This window comes from Daphnia pulicaria, chromosome 4 (genome assembly GCF_021234035.1).
Source record: "Daphnia pulicaria isolate SC F1-1A chromosome 4, SC_F0-13Bv2, whole genome shotgun sequence".
Taxonomy (NCBI): Eukaryota; Metazoa; Arthropoda; class Branchiopoda; order Diplostraca; family Daphniidae; genus Daphnia; species Daphnia pulicaria.
In genome coordinates this window covers 18496658-18511382 of record NC_060916.1, presented here as the reverse complement: position 1 = coordinate 18511382, position 14725 = coordinate 18496658, and the positions used below count along the sequence as shown (strand labels likewise).

Genomic DNA, 14725 nt, shown 5'->3' with positions numbered 1-14725 from the left:
TTACTTTTTATTTTTTTTCCTTTTTCCTTTCTTTATTTTTCCTTTTTTACTTTTGAGATAGGCTTTCCTTCAAGCGAAAATAAAAGGGTAGGGAGGGGATGGGGAGGAGGGGGGGTTTGTTCGCGCGCGCCCTTCTTTTAGCACGTAAAGTAAATTTCCTTTTTTTTTCCTTTTTTCACTTTTTTTTGCTTTTTTACCTTTTTTATTGTAGTAAATTTGAGTTGCGGACCCCTTGAGCAAACCTGTCAGAGCTTGGCAGTTCCCTTCTCTGTTCTTCCCTCACAGACTCAACAGAGAGACGAGAGCCTATGTAGAAGTCTATTATAAGAATTGTATGGAGGCAAGATGGAAATCGAGGTAGGTAGTCTCTCAATCTTCAAACCCTATCTTACGCCGAAAGCGGTTTTTCTTCGAATATAAACGCTTATGGGAGGGGGGGGGGGATAAGTGAATAACCTTGTTGAATCGGACTCTTTCAGTTTTCAAGTGGAATGGGGCTCGACTTTATTGTCATTGAATTTGCCAGTTATCAGGCTTTTCAATATTATATTTGTTATGTTTCCCGCCATGGAATTAAAATCTCATTTCTGAAATTGTTGACTGAGTATAATAAGAGTTAGACATTTCCATATAAAACGCCCATTGTCGTCGATACCATTTTTTAAAGATTTATACCACTGATCTTCTGATATCGCCTTTCCATAAAAAAAAAGCTTTAACCTACCTACAATAATTGATTAGAATTGTTTTTCTAGCCTATTCCGCCTATTATGAGCACCAGTGACTTTTAGTTTTGGTTTTGGCCGATTTAAATTCCGATAATGGTTTGAGCAAGGGTATGCACTCAACCAGTTGCCTCCATCAGTGTTTGATGAACAGAAAGATGGTTCATTACTGAAGCCGCAAAACATAAACAAAAAACAATTTTTTCAGAATTCCATATAAGCTGCTAATTGTTTAAAAACAGATAGAAATATACATAGGTAAATTTGAATGCAATTTTTTACAACTGTTGAGTATCAATACTTTTAATTCATAATCTTGAAATCGCATAAAATTGACGAATTGTTATCAATCACTTAAAGCATACTTAGTGCAACCAATACCAACAACAAAATTTGACCTGATATATTTGAAAAAGGAAATCTTATACAGTTAGAGCGATATTACAATTTGCATCTCAGTGGTTAAAGACCCATCAGGCTTTAAGAAAAACGAACCAGCCCGTAAGCATCGAACTCCACCTTATCCTCAAGAGATGGATAGGTATTTATATATTTTTTTTATATAAGCAGTCTGCACGTATTCATCATTTATACCAATCCAGGCCAGCAATTAAAAATAAAAAAACAAAAAAACAAAAAAACACAATTTGATGTTCTTTTTTTTATATTTTGGCTGAATCTTATTTTCCCCTCCCATTGTTGTAAATGTGTTGGGATTGAAATGCAGCGATCCATTCGTTTCAATCAACAGGTCTTTCAAGAATGCACAGTAGGCTACATTTCATAAGGGCACAAAGAGTAAAGTATAATAGTCGATGATACACAACGGTTTCCGCTCATCTACTTCCTTACTTTATTCTATGCCGATATTTCGACCATGGGAAAGGGTGGTCCGTCTATTAAAGTGCTGCAGTGCTGCTCCCCCGTCTATGGCCTAACTAACGGCAGCTGCTGATTTGCATAAAGAACACTTGGAACTGGTCGCCGACAGGCGTGTTGCGCTGGCTAACTCAAGATAAAACCAAGTTTGCTCGCAAGTTTGGTTCAAATTTAATTTATTACTCGTTTATTGTTCATTTGTAGTTTTATGATTTCGTACCCAAATTTTAGTCAATAAAATAAAATCAAGTACCCAGATCTTTAGTAGGGGGTGTTATATTACTTCAACTATTTTTTTTTCTTCAAAAATCAACGTGTTTTTTTTTTTACTTTGATTAATTTAACAGTTGAATCTTTATTGAATTAGATTTTCTGTAGCCTAAACGGTATAGAGCTTTCGGATTCGAATCCCCAATAAGCGCTTAGTGCCGCCCACGTATTATACAGTTTTAAGTGTTTTACATAATATATATCTGCTTGTAGCGTTCGACTGCTAATAACGAAATTCAAATTTAAGTTGATGTAATTGGTAATTTGTCCGTGAACTTTGGAACTGAGTGCATTACAAAATTTCCAGTTACCTAACTAACGTTGTCCAACTCTCTTAGCATCTTGCATCATCTTGACTGACCTATCAGACAGAAGGATGTACGGAGCAATAAACTAGATCAAAATATTGTGAAAGGAATAATATGGTGTGTGGTATAGGACACGTACAATTGCTGTTGAATTGAATTTTCGTTTTCTTTCTCGGTACGTCAGTGGCAATAAATGCCTCGGAAACCCAACTCCCGCCTGATTTCAGCTTAAATATATATATTGGCTGCACGCATTACCTCGGGCCCTTATAGAAATGTGGGTTTCACTTGTAACAATCTTAAAACTTCATCGCGAAGAAGAAATGCTCGGAGAATCACAAAATCTATATTCATAATTTCGTTTCTCTTTTCTTCGACTCTTTCACATTTTCGAATTTTTATTTTTTGATTCTCGTCATTTGAATGTTTCATTATTGCGCGATTCTGCCGAGAGAGGATCAGCATAGATGAGCACATACAAGTGTAGACGACGGAATGTTGATGAAATCGGTGTGATCGGTTCCTTCTCTTCGCACGTAAATTGAAATTCCATTCCGATGTGAAATGAACACAGTTTTCAAAAGAATTGATAGAATTTTCGGCGACGTAATGAACTACGCGCGGATTTGAATGAGCGAGCCTGAAGAATAGGATCGTAGCAGAAGGAGACGAGTGCACCGAGAGCGAGAGACCGGGGGGGAGAGCCTTGTGGGTATTAACTAGTGTACGGGGAAGGAGGCGGTCCCTCGTATGCAAAGTAATTGGTGAATCTTCGCGCCTCTAGCAGAAAGGGGCGCTGCTTTAACTCATTGTTGAGCGTCAAGAGCCGTATAGAGGAGTTGAGGAACGGCCAAAGGCTGAGGCCCCCGACCTGAAGCAAAGGGTAGCACAAGCTAGTTCAGTCATGGTAGGGGCTGGCATGGCTGGAGGCTGGCTAAACTCGAACGACCGAAAGGACTTTACTTGCTTTCCCAGCGTTTGGCACAGTCACTGGCCAGCAAGTCGGTATCAAAGGCGGCAGCACTCTCATCACGCAGCGTTCAAACACTCGAGTTTGCTACCCTACAGTTTCGCTACCGAATTACAGATTACGGAATAAATCATTGGCACCGACTCAACCTGTGCTATTATTTTGGTGTTTCACATTTGGTTGGACTTAGTTGAACGACATTGAGTGCAAACTATTCTCTCGTTTTTAAAATCAAAGAAACCCACTGAGACTGTGCGATCGAATGACGGGTTAAGTCATCTGCTGGTTATTCGTTGATTTGACCGCAGTGGTTTGTGGTACAACGTCGTACGTTTTCATTCCTCCATCGGCCATTACTCATTGAATACTTCCTCTATCCATCAGGTAAGCAGCACTTTATTTGGTACCCACACGCCTGTTCCCGACGCTATTTTTTTGTTGTTGTTGTTGCTGGTCTCTCTCGGTCGCACCCGTAAATTTCTTTTTTTACTGGGAAAAACATTTCCCGTGAATTTCTATATCCATGTGGCGCGCCCGTGCATTCTCGTCATTTGCGAAAAAAGACGGGAGGAAAAAAAAAAGGGGGAAGATATAACTCTGCTAAAAAAAGATATGAGATCAGGCCAGGTCATAAAATTTCAGCAGTTCGTAAAGAGCGCCTTCAAATGGATCGCGCGCTCCCTTATTCCTTACGTAATATTCCGTAGTTTCTCCCTTTCCTTTTGCTGAAATGTTTGAAACCTTTTTTTTTCTTTTTCTTTTTATATTATTTTGCTAGTCGTCTTTCAAAGTTTTTCGATATCCCAGAAAGTTCGACACGGACTTTCACTCACTGACATACACTCACAAAGCGAATGAAAAAAATTCAAATAACGTGCGGCGCGCACGGTACATCTGCCTCTGGGAGCCGAGGAAAAAAAGAAAAAAAAATTCTCCTTTTTCTTCTTCTTATATTTCTCTCTGTTGGAAGGCTCAGCGTTCTTCAAGTCAATCATCGTCTTATCTTGGTCCCCGCCTCTGTGTGTGAGAGAGAGAGAGCGAGAACAGGAGGGGAAAGAAAAGACGAGCGTCGGCTGATCGTAAAAAAAGGTCTCGTCACCTGGGTGCACAACTTTATACCCTCCTTCTTCTTCTTTATTTTTTTCCCCTTCCACCTACACTTGACGCAACATTGATATAGGAAACTTGAGAAATCTTTGTTACCCTCCAACTTCCTTTTTCCCATTTTCACCCAAGACGCCATCCGCGCGCAACACACCGTTCTTTTTGGGCCTCTTTTATTTCCAGCTTTATGGCCGCTCTCCGTTCTCTCTCTCTCCCCCCCCACTTTTTTCCCTTCTGTGGGTAAATTGCGCGAGTGGCAATACGCCACTTTGGCAGCGCAAAACTGTGACGAGATGAGGAGAGAGTTGAGAGGGACAACACCACCAGCAAAAGGCAGGGGGTCAACTGAAACTCAAAAAAGAGCCGAAAGGAAGTCAAATGACAGTAGAAATAACCCGGGCGCGGATGGGTTATACGACCAAATACTTTTACTATTTCAGCCTTTAGGATTCTTTTTTTTTTCTTTCGCAACAACAGCCAATAAATTGAACAGTCTATCCATTTGGTTAAGGTCATAAAACTCATAAAAACAAGCGGATGAGATGTTCGCCGCGGTATTGTTCCTCTTTAACTTCTTCTTCTTTTGGCTTTTTCTCATCTTTCAGTTTCCATTCAACTCCATTTCCAACTCGACGCTGAATGGAGAAAGAATGGCACATCAAATAACTCATACAATGAAAAAGCGATAGGTGTAACATTGCGCTTTATTAAGCCGTACAATAAAGAAGAAATAGATGTGCTGTTTATTCAGTATTATTATAATCACGTGTTTGTGAAATAGAGAAAATAAACAAGAGTATAAGCGGATGGGAAATGGGAATCCGACGACAGTTAGTGGCCATTACCTGAATGCATAAGTAATGAGTTTTGCACCACACCCATCCAAAATGATGGGGCTCCCCTCGCCGGGCATCCAGAGCGACTCAATCCGGTGGTCCAGAAACGCATCGCGGGAGGCCGAGACGTTGCTCGATTCCACCGACATTAACTACCGGTTACCTGTTGCGAGCCTTATCCTAATGTCTGCATACACAAAATGGAAAAGGTCAGACGTCCAAGACGCGCTCTTATGGGATGCGCCTTGGCTGATGCTCATATGGCCTGTCCAATGCTCTGACCTCATTAGAATAAAATTTAGTGCCGTCCGAAAGGTTTCCTCGAATTCAATCAAAGAAACGTTAACAGAAATTGAAAAAGTCCATTTCATTTTCTTTTTTTTTTCGATTGGCCTATTCTGCTTGAATTTTTCATTTCCTTTATCGCCTTTTTTATCTCAATCGTGATTACTACCGAAGAAGAAAGCCGGATGCAATGTCTCCCCTCATTCGAAATTTCTTGGCCGTTAATTGAAATCACCGAATCCGGAAGTATAATGTAATAGTCGTGCTTTGAAGACATATCATCAGCACTAAACCAAGTTGAAGTAGTACCTTTCCCGCTCGATGCCCTGCAAACGTCCAGTAGATCTAATTCAGAGGCCAAAAACCTCCTGACGCCATAGTCAATTTCCTTTCACAGATTAGGTTGTAAATTCATTGGTCGATCTCGTCGTTTGGCTTCTGATGGCTGCGCATTCGGGATGGGCTTCTGAGCTGTTAAACCAACGGCTGGTAGCCAAAGTTGACCCGAGGCGCATTTCCACGGCAGCCGACAGAGAGTTAGCAGACACAAGTCATCTATCTTCTGTCATTCACTGGGACAATTAAGACGATCCTAACATAGTCATCCCCTTTTTTTTCTGGTATTTTTCGTGTTTTTCAGATGTCGTTTTTGTTTTTGTTTTGTTGTTGGATTTTTTTGTTTTGGGCGGGAACGTTTCTCTATGATAGATCTCGGAGAGACTCGGACTGGTTTCTTTCCTGCCAATTAAATGGCAGCGATCGAAATGCGCGTGTTTGGCATTGACAAGAACCCAGGAGTTCCTATCGAAAATCTCTTACATGGCCAAGTGCAGCTCTAATAAGAGGAACTTTTTCGGCGGCGCGGCTTGTTTCTCTTTTTTCATTCCAGTTTTCGGGTTGTTTTTTGTTTTTCTTTTCTTTTTTCTTCTTTTGTCTCTCGACATTTTTTTTGTGTGTGTAGGTTTTTCAGTTTTTTATCAACGACGAAACGTCAACGCTCAGGACCGACAGGTTGGTTCCAAAGAAAGAGCATCTATCCATAGACGGCATTAAAGTTCTGATAAGAGCAACAGCACTTTGTCGCTGCCAGTCGACATCTTCTTCAACTGACTTGGTTTCTCTCTCCACCAGTCTATATCCCCCCTCATCCCTCCCTTTCTGAGTCAACACACTGTCCCCATAGTTTGTCTGCGTCCATATTTCAAAATGACATTAACTTTTTTCTTCTGTTTTTTTCTTTTTCGGATGTTATCACACGTATTTTTCATCGGCGCGCTGTTCGTGCTCAGCGCAGCGTTCCAATTAAAATCTTCGTAGATGGTCACAGCAGGCAGTTGGGGCTCTCCGCCAACAGCTCAACTAAAAGCGGAGAGACGATTCGGCTACGAGTATGCCGTCATCTCTTTTTTGGGGAGTGAATAACTATAGACACAGCCGCCACCCTGTCCCCCTCCCTGCTATCACTCACCTTCCCAAAGTTCCATCCCTTATTATATTCCCAAATGGTTCAAATGCCCGATGGATGGAAATTTCCAATCCCGTCATTATCTTTTAGCTTGGGTCCCTCGTCGTCGTCAATTATTCGTAAGAGATAGAATGCTCCAGCCAATCAGAATATTATATAAACATGCCAGACTTTGGTTTTTATTTCAACATTCTCCATTTTGTGGATGCATGTATAAGTTTCGAAATAATAGAAATAACTAGTCTTTGATAAAAGGGAAAAACAACAACAACTAATATTTCGGTATTCGATTGTGCAGGGAAGCAGAGGATAATTTTCCAGCTGAGGATAGCCAAGCCCCAGCAGCAGGAGCCGCCGACCCCGCCGACCGGCCTCAGCTTATGCCGCAGATTCTTCGGCCGTCGGTGAAAAGTGGTGGGCTGAAATCCGGCTCGCGATCTCGGTCGTCTTCTCCGTCGCGAGCCTCGCCTTCGTCGCCTTCGTCGCCGAGCGTCACGCGGATCCGCATGAGCTCTGCTGCCGAGACGTTGGGCGCTGTCGGCGGCGGCAGCGGAAGCAGCGGAGCGGGCGGTGCCGCAACTCCGGCCGGCGAAAATGAGGATGCCGCCTGGCGCAACACCTTCTACGAGCACCCCCTGCACGCCGCCACCAATGCCATGCTGCACCTGGGAGGAGGCAATGCACTGAACGAAGACTCGTCCGTCAACTCGGTCGGCAGCGTTTTGGTCTCGTACGAGCATCACTACTACCCCAGCAAGAGCCAACACCACCACCAACCGCATCAGCACCACTCGCTCATCAACAGTCTGCCCGTTTCGTCCTCCGTTCAACCTGGTCACAAAGACGGCAAATCCATGAATGACCTTTGGCCGTAAGTTGTCCATTTCCTTGTATGTATAACACTACTTGCAATCTAATAACTAGAAAATAGTTGGACATTGAGTGCCCTGAGCTAATGGAACCATGCGTGGCCTAGCTTATTCAGACATTTGGCAATGTGAAAAGAATGGCGCAGCGTCCCATTTTGCCGAGCTGGTGCGCCAAATCTACTTACAATACGCAGCCAGCAATTCATTTGGTGTTTTTGTATTCTAAACGGTTTCTTTCCTTAATTAGTAGGAGCGGAATGGGCGGTTCTCATTCGTCTTCAGCCGACGGATTGTCCAGCGGCAAAGAAATCGGTGGCCAACAGAATCACCAATCGCACGAGCAGGCTACTTCTGAGCCGGACATCTACCCACTCGCAATCAAAAAAGAGCCAGAGGACTTGACGAGGAGGAACCTGCGCCATGCCCTCCATCATCCCGATTCCAGGATCGTCTGCTCTAGCAGCAACGACAACAACAAAGTCGACAGCGGCGGTGGCGGCGTCAGTGGCACCGTCATTTCGCGCGTTCTGGCCGACGGCGAATTGGTCCACGAGATGATCCCGCGGCTCGAGTCCATCTCGCACGTCATGAGCGGCGGCGTCAACGACGGCAGCCGGGAAGGAGGTGCCAATCCCTCGGGTTCCGTAATCCACATCCGGCGCCCCATCTCGTCGCAGCCGAGCCATGACGGCGATTCGATGATGTCGCCGGCCGCCTTGGACCTGGCCCGCGCCGGAATCCAATCGGCGCTGCAGCAGCAATACTCACCGTCGGCGTACAGCAGCAACAGCGGGGCCGTCGGCAACGGGCACCAACAGAGCGGGTTGGCCAGCATTCAGGTGGTCAACAACCATGGCTACGATTCATCTCCCGGCCCCGCTTACGGCCTGGTTTCACCCAACGAGCCCGGCGTCTACACGGCCATCCATCCATCATCGACGCTGCGCCAACAGCCGAGCGGCTACGCGGTGAGCTCCTCGGTCGGCTCCAGCGACTCCTTCTACCGCGACTATTTCACCAGCAGCGCCAGCAACAACAGCAACGCCAACGCCAACAGCAGCAGCAACGGAGACCAGCAATACGCCCGTGCCGTCGCCCAGCTGGCCTACGGCGAAGGCCACGAAAGCGCTTTTGGCGATCGATTCATCCGCAGCAGCAACAACCAGCCGGGCGTCTACAAGCAACAGCAGCAGCAGCAGCAGGGCACCGGACTGACCGTCGACCTGCCCTCGCCCGATAGCGGAATCGGAGTCGATGCCGTCACGCCGCGCGATCAATCCGTCGCTCAACAGGTAAAAGTTTGTACAGCTGCGCAGCAGACCGTTTCAGAACTCGTTAAAGTAGGAATGAACGCTGTTTCATAACACCAGCATCAGCAGGCCAAAAAACCTGAAGTCGGTCTATATTTATTATTCACTCTCTTTGTCCGTCATACGCAATACTGCGCATGATACACCCCACACACGTGAGCGGGCGAAACTCGTGAGCTCGCGTACGCGCTCGCGTAGACCGGTAAAACCGGAAAGAGAATATAATCATTGTAATGCGGTTTGTGATGACGTCATACGCGATGCTATTTGTTTTGTGTTTGTTTTTTTCCTGTTGGGCGCTAACGTTTGATTGGTGGCAGAACTTCGATTACACGGAATACCCGGGACTGATCGGCGAGCCGGCCATCGAGCACCCGTCGTCGGAGCAGCAGCATCACAACAGCGCTCACGGCGGCAGCGACGAAGGAAGCCGGACGCCGACATCAGGTGGTGAGCACTCAAAATCAAGCATGTCACCTGGTAGTGCACATCTAAATTCATCGCGTTCACGTTCTTGGCCAGACTGCAACCGGCAAAGTGAGGTCGACAAAATACAGATTCCAAAAGTGTAAGTTATTCTTTTATTTTATTTTTTTTTTTTTAACTTTAAATATGTCTTTATCCAACTGTTCCCAACGACGGAAACCTCATTTGGATTTCAGTTATTACGCTTCGGTTGCATAAATCAGATAGGCCTACGAATAACAGATTATCGCAGACTATCAATTTGTATAACATGATTGGCGCTTTCCAATATAATGTTTAATAGCGATGGAAACAGGGAAAAATCTAATTGAATGGTCCGTGAGAATCAAATAAAATTGCTATAGTTACATGACGACATCCCCATTTCATCGTTATATTTCTACATTACTGCAATGTGAAAATAACAGTAAATGTGATATTGTTGGGCAATGTAAGTGTAGTGATGGGGCGATGTAACTCTTGCCAAACCATAGTCTTATTCACTAGCTGCTATCTGGATGCTTCACTATAACCAAGGTAGTAGAATTTAGATTTCGCAATATTTTTTTCTTCAAGGGGGGAGGGAGTGTAGGCTAACATGATTTCCCAGATTCAGTCCGCAAATTTCGCCGCAAAAGGTATTTAGCTGTTGGCTGTTGCTATTGTTAGCAGCGGCTAATTCGGGGTAGTTGCTGAGCACTGTGGTTATAGCATAATTCTTCCGTTGTTATATAGTTTGTTCCTTTTCCATCCAAAACGTCCGTTTTATTGGCAATGTTAACATGCCCTAAACACGTAGTAAAGTAAAGTGGGCACTAAACTAGATTTCCACTCATATAAGATATACGGTACTGCGAACTAATTAACGCAGACGGGCGTATACAAAGTCTTACGGAGTTGCACTGCTGCAGCCGTTGCTGTTATTCTTATGCTTGGACGCCATTGCCCACGCACTTTTCGGTTTGGCAATGCAATGGGGATAGATATAGTTAACTTGTTATGCTGCATGCACGATGCTTCCAGTAGTGGATACAGTTTATCCTCCTCTATCTGCGCGAGTTAACATTTCCTTCGAGGCGAAAAAAAGAATGATCGAGGCATTTCTTCAAGGTTCTTCTGGCTGTCGAGAAAGATCGATTTCTGCGTACTATTAAAGCCATTACGACTAAATTGAGGTGTGCACGCTGCGCATTTCCGTATAGATAGAGCTTGCGAGTTGAAACGCACTTTTGAAAATCCTAGTTTGAATTTTTAATTGTTCGTTTAACGCATTCAGCGCAAGACTCTACGAAATAAGTCAGCACAATATTTTAAGAGAAGTGGGGTGAATCTATTATTGGATGTATAGTTTTGACCGTGAAAATTCCGTTCAATGATGAATAACTAGTAGCCTAAACGGAATCCAGTTTGTTAGGTTTTTTTTGTTGTTGTACTAGACATGGAACAGCTACGTCATTCAATAACGTGAATAGTTCAAGTTCAACTGTAACGCATGGAATTCAATCTCGTGAACGTTTAACAGGTTCAACCAGTATGGATTCCGCTACTACTTGGAGTCTCCCATTTCCACCTCGCAGCGGAGAGAGGACGACCGCATCACCTACATTAACAAAGGCCAATTTTACGGAATAACCCTCGAGTACGTCCCCGATCCGGAGCGACCATTAAAAAACCAAACCGTTAAGGTACACAGTTTTCGTTTTTCTGTTTTTCTTTTTCGTTTTCTTTTTTGCGAGTTAAATTTTCGGTTTTGTGAAATTAGAACGGCTAATTATTCTCGCAGCTATCCATCGTTCATCTTTTTCCTTGACAGTTCATTAGATTGTCAGAAATCATGACCTAGTTGCACCGCTGAGATTAGTCCTCCGACGATGAAAAGAACTGGGTAGTAGACGTATACGTCGTATGTGATTTTGAAATGAGAGAGAGGGCGTCACAGTTCTGTCCGACGAGTAGATAATCACACTGAACGACAAAACCCGCACTCCACGTTAAATTGGAACAGCAATGGCGATGTTAGATTCTTTCTGACCGCGCCACCATGAGGCACTCCCGTGGCAGTTCAACCGACTTTCGAATTTGAGTTTTGAGTTTTTTCTTTTTGTTTCTCTTTTTTTGTTCATCCCACAATTGACAAGGTAGACAGAAACGACTGGCGTGGTTACTTCCCAAACACCAACAAAACAAACAATAATAAGCAGACAAAAAATAAATTCACCGTTACAAGTTTACGCGTTCTCGTGCAACCACGCGCCAAGTATATTGCCGAGGAAAGACGATTGCGAAATCGTTTCGCACATGCTAGAAACCTCTTGTTAGAAACAAAATGTGTAAACTCAATTGCAGGTTCATGACGTACTCTAGCTATACATTGTATACCAATCATCTTTGATATAATAGGATTATTTCTCTTGATTTACTTTAGCCCGTACGGTTTTGCTTATTTATATTATAAAAATAGTGCCATTCTTCATAGTTTGATCGTTTATTCAGTTGTAAATGTGTTCAGCGTTCATATTTATCTACAGATTTTCCTTTTTTTGAAAATTCATTTTAGACGATGGTGATGTTGGTGTTCCGAGAGGAAAAGAGTCCCGAGGATGAAGCCAAGGCCTGGCAGTTTTGGCACGGCCGACAGCACAGCGCCAAGCAACGAATACTCGATGCAGGTATGAACGATCACCACATACGTAGCTTTCCAGTTGCTAGTTCTTCTTCTTCTTCTTCTCCTCCGCCTAAAAAAATGTGAGACGCCTAACTCTAGATCAAACTGATATGGCTGCTCGAGATGAAAATGTCCGTCGTGAAAGTTGACGCAACATTTGCCGGGCTCGGCCCGATCAATGATATGTCGCCAAGCTCGAAATTTTCAGAACAACCAACAACTCTAACAAGTTTGAGAGATGGGTCAAATAGTTAATACCAGCCTCGTCACTATCAACGAATCTTGGTTGAATATCAAGTAGCTAGAAGACAAAATAGAAGCAACCGAGTGACGTTATATTTTTTTTCTTCTTCTTCACTTTCGTGATTTTATATTTATACGTCGTCCTTTGACTTTTTCTGACTGGGAAAACGGTTGACGTCGTAAATATATACGCAGAAAAAAAAATGGCAGCGAAATAGACGGACATTGTTTCGAACTGTCCGTTTGGGTTTTTAAAATTTCCAGCCGAGTTTATATAGTTCTATAGAGCGCATGTCTGTGTCGATTTGGTTTCTCGGAGCAGAGGACCGAAACCGGTGAGACCGTGAAAAACGTCAACTGCGCCGGAGACGTCAACTGTTGCGTATAGAATGGAGAGATGGAGAGAGAGAGACACGAAAAAGATGATGAGAAAAGAAAGAGCGAGAGAGCCGAAGTGACTGATGGGGGAGAAAATGGAAAAAATGAGGAAGGGAAATCAGGTTGATCTAGCTAACGTGTCAAGCCCAGTAAACCGTGCTGCTCCTGTTATGTATATATCTCTACCCTTTTTTGGGATTCTTGAAATGTTGGCCGCAGTCTTGACGGAATAGCTAATGCTCCGCGCTGGAATAAGGAGAGCTGTTGCATGTGCGTCCGACGAGAGTTAAGGTTCTTGAGGAGACAAAAGAAAGAGATCAAACACAAATAATCTCGATGTGACATCTGCTTGGAAACCAGCTCCGACGAACAGGTAGAAAGTGGACTACAAGATCGAAGCGAAGCGACGGCCATGGATTACTCACATTTATTCACGTCTTGATTTTTTCGGGTGGTGTGTGGTGTGTTTTTTTCTTTCTTTCTTTTTTCTTTCTTTATTTTTCTTATTTTGGGGTTGTTGTATTGTTTTACTGTTGGCTCGTTGCATGGTCCTTGGCCAGCAGCCTGATAATCAAGGCTCCAAAAGTCTGATAGGAAGTTCTCTGAATAGAGACGTTGAAACTGTCGTGTTAACCACTTATATGGCCAAGCAACACAGACACAGCGCTGGATTTCGTCCACGCAGCGTGACCTTTTGCGTCATTTTTGATAAGGAGAGTTTGAGCTGTGAGGAAGAAGAAGAAAGTATATGATGCAGGACGGTCACAAGAGAAAGGGGTTGATGGCAGGCAGGCAGTCACAGCCTCGATGGTCGGTTGCACACGTACACCTGAATTATATTTCCTCCGCGGTGAAACGTTGCGGAAAGACTACGGCTCTGCCGGCCGAGGAGAGGGGGGAAGACAGCCATAGAGAAATAGAGAGAGAGAGAGTTGTGTGACCCTTTTCTATTAGAGTTTTCACGGGCATCAAATTGCTACAAAAGCCGCATGCGGCTCTCAACTCTTTACCTATCCGCATCCCCCCCCCTACCCTCTCTTTCTCTTTATCAATCCTCGGTATCTGGTAACTAACTTATTTTCCCGTGTGTATGTGGCCATCAAAGACGATGGCTCCTTTCAAATGGCCCTCCTATATATATGACCTGTACTTCTGTCTTTTCAATACCCCTCCTGCCCGTTCTGTTTGCAACGGCGAGTCTCATTCAGCTCCTCTACATTGTTACAAGACCCCCCTCTTGTTATATAAGTTCCTGCTCGATTTCTCGCAGTTTTTTTTTATAAATTCGACCGTCTGGGCGAATGGTCAAAGTGGGAAGCTTCCATCGGAATTCCTGTAGTCATTTCAAACTTTTATAAATCAAAAGGGTGGAATTCTGACATGCAATCGTATATATCCTGTAGGCACTAGATGCTACAATAGCTGACAATATAACATTAAAAAGACAACTATTAAACAAAAGTGTTTCCATTACGGTGACTTGTACAGGAGGATCCAGCTAGGATATTTCAAAAGAGACTCGTAAAGTTTTTTTTAGAGACCTCGCGTTCATGCAATAAAAATAGTGGGGCGAAAAGAAGAAAAAAACAACAAAACTTGCAAAATAAAACACGGTCGAGTTGTAAAAGCGGTCGCGCAGATGACCAGACCATAAGAAAAAGGGAAAAGTAGTCGTGGTTTATGAGTCCGCCAGTATTTTTTAACCTAAGCATTTCTAATGACACATTTCCAATCCGAATAGAATACCTCTATTTTCAAATCGTAGCATTTTTAAACCATCTTTTTTTTTGCCATACGGAATGTGCCTGGAAGGCGAGCAGGTTCGTATCATTCAAGTATAATTAAATGCAAATGAGAACAGTAGCTGCTTGCTTTCTGAATACGATTATTACTTACAGATGATCGCCTATCATTTTTACCCGTTAGTTTGTAGCGTGACCGAGGCCTACAGTG

General features: G+C 43.7%; 1 protein-coding gene across 5 annotated transcripts in view; it reads left to right on the top strand.

Moving 5' to 3' along the window:
• LOC124337549 (protein grainyhead-like) overlaps positions 1–14725 on the top strand; it is a 30493-nt gene that overhangs the window by 7859 nt on the left and 7909 nt on the right. Inside the window, exons 2-7 of one of the 5 annotated variants that reach the window (XM_046791575.1) lie at positions 7141–7713; positions 7959–9003; positions 9342–9468; positions 9544–9589; positions 11009–11171; positions 12044–12155. In XM_046791575.1, the coding sequence (XP_046647531.1) occupies positions 7141–7713; positions 7959–9003; positions 9342–9468; positions 9544–9589; positions 11009–11171; positions 12044–12155 (2066 nt within the window). Of the gene's footprint in view, positions 1–3075; positions 3537–7140; positions 7714–7958; positions 9004–9341; positions 9590–11008; positions 11172–12043; positions 12156–14725 lie in introns of those variants that run through there. The other 4 variants (XM_046791574.1, XM_046791576.1, XM_046791572.1 and 1 more) reach the window with 4 other exon arrangements.